The 4080-nt window shown below is 40.3% G+C and overlaps 1 protein-coding gene across 1 annotated transcript; it reads left to right on the top strand.

Annotated features, from left to right (window-relative positions):
* Window positions 1–1793: 1793 nt before the first annotated feature.
* LOC122129325 (GTPase IMAP family member 9-like) lies at window positions 1794–2809 on the top strand (the record flags this gene model as incomplete). Its single annotated transcript, XM_042704318.1, has 2 exons — window positions 1794–1809; window positions 2231–2809. Coding segments are annotated over exons 1-2 (595 nt in total), but the record flags the coding sequence as incomplete, so codon positions are not given.
* Between the last annotated feature and the right edge of the window lie 1271 nt (window positions 2810–4080).

Genomic DNA, 4080 nt, shown 5'->3' with positions numbered 1-4080 from the left:
TGTACTGTAAACATTAATTTTAAATGTGCATCCTAGAAACATACATGGAACCGTTTCATCATGCCTGAGATGTTGATTTATGTGTTTAAAATAATCTCTTTCTGTTGCTAGGTCTATGCATGAGCTCACATGACACTGGAATGTAGATGATTCTACTTGCTCTGAAGTTTGCTGTTTACTATGATTCTTGTATGTGTGATTTAGTAGCTTGCTCCATGTATTAAATGTACACGGACAATCAGTGTACGGACATGGATAGCGATAACTGCCCCTAAAATGCCCATGAGATTTCCTGAAATGTTGCAACAACGAATACCTGCTTGATTGTTCTGAACCGCACTCTTTACACCGCCACATTCACAATCCTGAAAAGGGAGAAGATAATTGGCATACATTACAATGAATGATATAGGGATGCATGAAACAGTGATACAAATCAGTTTGTGTAAGCATTGAACAAGTAGCGTATTACTTACTATCACTAGGATGTTGCCTTTCGCTTGGTAATGCTGATTAAACTAAAAGATAAATATGTTAGTTGTAAGTACTAAAGTAGTAGAAAAACTCTTACATTTCCTTAAATGGGATACTGTAAGAATAGGCCACACTTTAACATAGTATATTTAACAAGTGAGAAATCGCAATGGCTGCGGTCACACCTGCTGCATGCAATTTTAGTGCACAAACCCAGACTGAGCTTCAGAACTAAAATGTGCATTAAATATTTTACCTCAAGTGCCAGGCTAGCTAGCTGCAACTACAGTACATGTGAATGTAATTTTGGACGACGATTCGAAAGACCAAGCAAAAAATGTGCTTGAAATATTTTACCTCAAATATAGTAGGCTAGCTAGGTAACTGCGACCACGATACATGTGCATGCAGTGGACAAACCAACTAACTGAGCTTCTGAGCTAAAAATGTGCTTGAAATATTTTACTTCAAATAGTGGGGCTAGCTAGTTGTGAATACAGTACATGTGGATGTAATTTTGGAGGACAAATCGACAGACCAAGCTAAAAAATGTGCATGAAATATTTTACCTCAAGTATTAGGCTATAGTAGGCTAGCTAGCAACGACCACGATACGCGTGCAGCTAGCCTGTTAACTCAGACTTGACAAAGTGAAAACGATGCAAAATTCGCATTGCTTGATGGTTGTTTCACATATTTAGGTCAGTTTTACGAAATGCACATTATGCACGTAGCGAAGTACATTATAAACTAATAAAAAACTAATACATACCAAAGAATTAACCTCCACCTGCAGCCAGTGTCTCTTGCCGTTGGGAAACTTGCTCTAAAAAGGCGGTGAGAGATGATGGGTGAGAGAGTTGTCTCGCACATGCGCAAAGGGTGGTTTCTCAACAAAGCTAATTTATTTTGCGTTGATCTAACCTAGTTACATCTCCTAGGTGAAACTATTCATACATTTTAAGTTACACCCATTAAATTAACATACATACACTTTTTAAATAGATGTATTTAAATAAAGTAAACTATATTTAAATGTGTCAGATCTAAGAAGGGCTTGAATCATTTTTTTGAGTGTGTGTTCTCTGTATGTGGAGTCTGTGTGTGTCTCTCCCTTGTGTGTGTGTGCGTGTGTTCCCCGTAGGTGGAGTGTGTGTGTGTGCGTGCATGTGTGTGTCCTGTATGTGGGCGTGTTGTGGTGATGGTTTTGGGGATTGGGACACCCTGTGTAAAGATGGTGTTCTCTCTCACTTCCTCTCGGCAGACACACTGGGCAATCTTTTAGTTTAACTTCTATGTGTTGTTTGCTTGTTGTGTTAATGGAGTATGTGTTAGGTACCCCAAAACAGGGAGATGTAAACACTTTGTTTTTGTATATGTTTTGACTTCTAGCATTGGCAAGAGCTTATTTGCGTCAGGTTTAGTTTTGTTTGAAACAGAGTAGGGAGAAAAGCGGACTGGGAAAACTCACATCATGTGTATTTTCTAGAGGGTCAGGCAAGCTGCTCAGACCACAGCAGGAAAGAATGAGGCCCTTCCTTGGTTCTCTGCTCTTTTGTTGTAGCCACCACACTCTGTTCCTTGGTTACCCTTCATCCTTAAACTTTTACATTTCTCTTCCGTCACTAAACTCTGTTGGGTCTAATGTTACGTAATCATGCTGCTCGTAACAGTAGTTCTATATTTATATTTGTTACCAAATCTGATTTGGAAGAACTAAAACACGTTTTGACTGAATTGTACTTTTTCTTCTCAGGTGAAGCTCATCATCTGTCAGAGTTGAGGATTGTGCTGCTGGGATTCATGAGAGCTGGGAAGAGTTCATCAGGAAATACCATCATGGGCAGAGAGGAGTTTGATACTGAAGGGAAAACAACTCAGTGTGTGAAGAGACAGGGACAAGTAGCAGGGAAGCAGGTCACTGTGGTGGAGGCTCCAGGATGGTGGAGGGATTATCAGTTAGAGAAAAATGAGATTGAGCTCAGTGTGTCTCTGTGTCCTCCTGGACCCCACGCTCTGCTGCTGGTCGTAGATTTGGACAATTCATTCACAGAAACAGAGAGAGGATCAGTGCAGGGACACCTGGAGCTTCTCAGTGAGAGAGTGTGGAGTCACACTATAGTGCTGTTCACCTGTGGAGACTGGCTGGGAGACACACCCATTGAGCAGCACATTGAGAGTGAAGGAGAGAGTCTGCAGTGGCTGGTAGAGAAATGTGGGAACAGATATCATGTCCTCAACAATCAGAAGAGAGAAGATCACATGCAGGTTACACAGCTGATGGAGAAGATAGAAGAGATGGTGGCAGGAAACAGAGGACATCATTATGAGATTGGTGAGTAACTCAGACAACCAACCATCATCTCAGTAAACTTGTTTGCCAAGACCCCAGTGTGGGGAAACATGATCTTCTACCACCCCTGAGGGGCTCATTCAGCTCTATATGAAACCCCAGTGTGGGGCAACATGATCTTCTACCACCCCTGAGGGGCTCATTCAGCTCTATATGAAACCCCAGTGTGGGGAAACATGGTCTTCTACCCCTGAGGGGCTCATTCAGCTCTATATGAGACCAAACCATATAATCATACCAGCCTTTTCAAACACAACCTTATTAGTGTTTTAATGTCACGACACATTTCTGTATAAATCATGTTTATTCAGTTCTAACTTCTGATTATTTTCTTCTCCCTGTCAGTGACTGCAGACTCCCTCTCTGACTCCCGGTCTCCCAGTAGCTCTGCACACAGCTCCTTCAGATCACAGACAGGACCAGAGAAACGACTGACACCTCATTTAAAAAAAGCAAGCAGCTTAACTGTTCTTCCACCAGACAGTAAGCAAACATATCAAGAATCACTAAATGTATCTGTGCAGTGACCATAAAGGATGCTGGATCGACCAAATCAAATTTATTTAGGGACTTGAAAACGAACCCTGATAAGTCAAATAATTCGTAATGTGAAACTTAATGTAAGCACCTATGAATGGTTAGCAAACATATTCAGCTCAGCATCAGCTATCTAACGTTAGCTTGCTATTAGCTTTGGAGGTTAACTTGATTAACTTGATTAGACTGGCCTTGTCTAAATATGTCTAAAAGATGAGTGTGTGTTTGCTTGTCACACTTGTTCAGCAACAGAGAAGGGAGTCCTTTCTTCAGTTTTTCTCAGTAGCCTTAGTACATCTCTCAAACCGTCCTTAACATTTTTCCGAACTTTAAATGCACGCCACTTAAATTATTTGAGATAAATTAATTATTAGTTATCCAGTCATGAGCATCACATTTAAAAAAAAAAATCACAATCTGGCTTGGTGACCTATGGGGTTTTACACTCATATTTTCCCTTTGAACAGATTTACAGTTTTTCTCAATTGCTGGTTTTAGTAGCAAGCATTTCACACAGCATCATTGGTTAAATCTGCACAGTATCAACAACAAGTATACAATATCAAACCTATAAAACCTTAATTATTAATTATCATAAGCCAGACTATGACTGTATTTTGACACTAGATGTTGAGAGGTATGTGGATCAGCAAATGAAAAACACAGAACACAGAGGAGACTCAAGATGTTTACACAGCACTGTATGCAGAACATTG

The sequence above is a fragment of the Clupea harengus genome, unplaced genomic scaffold (genome assembly GCF_900700415.2).
Source record: "Clupea harengus unplaced genomic scaffold, Ch_v2.0.2, whole genome shotgun sequence".
NCBI classification, from domain to species: domain Eukaryota; kingdom Metazoa; phylum Chordata; class Actinopteri; order Clupeiformes; family Clupeidae; genus Clupea; species Clupea harengus.
This window is presented reverse-complemented; position numbering and strand designations above follow the sequence as displayed.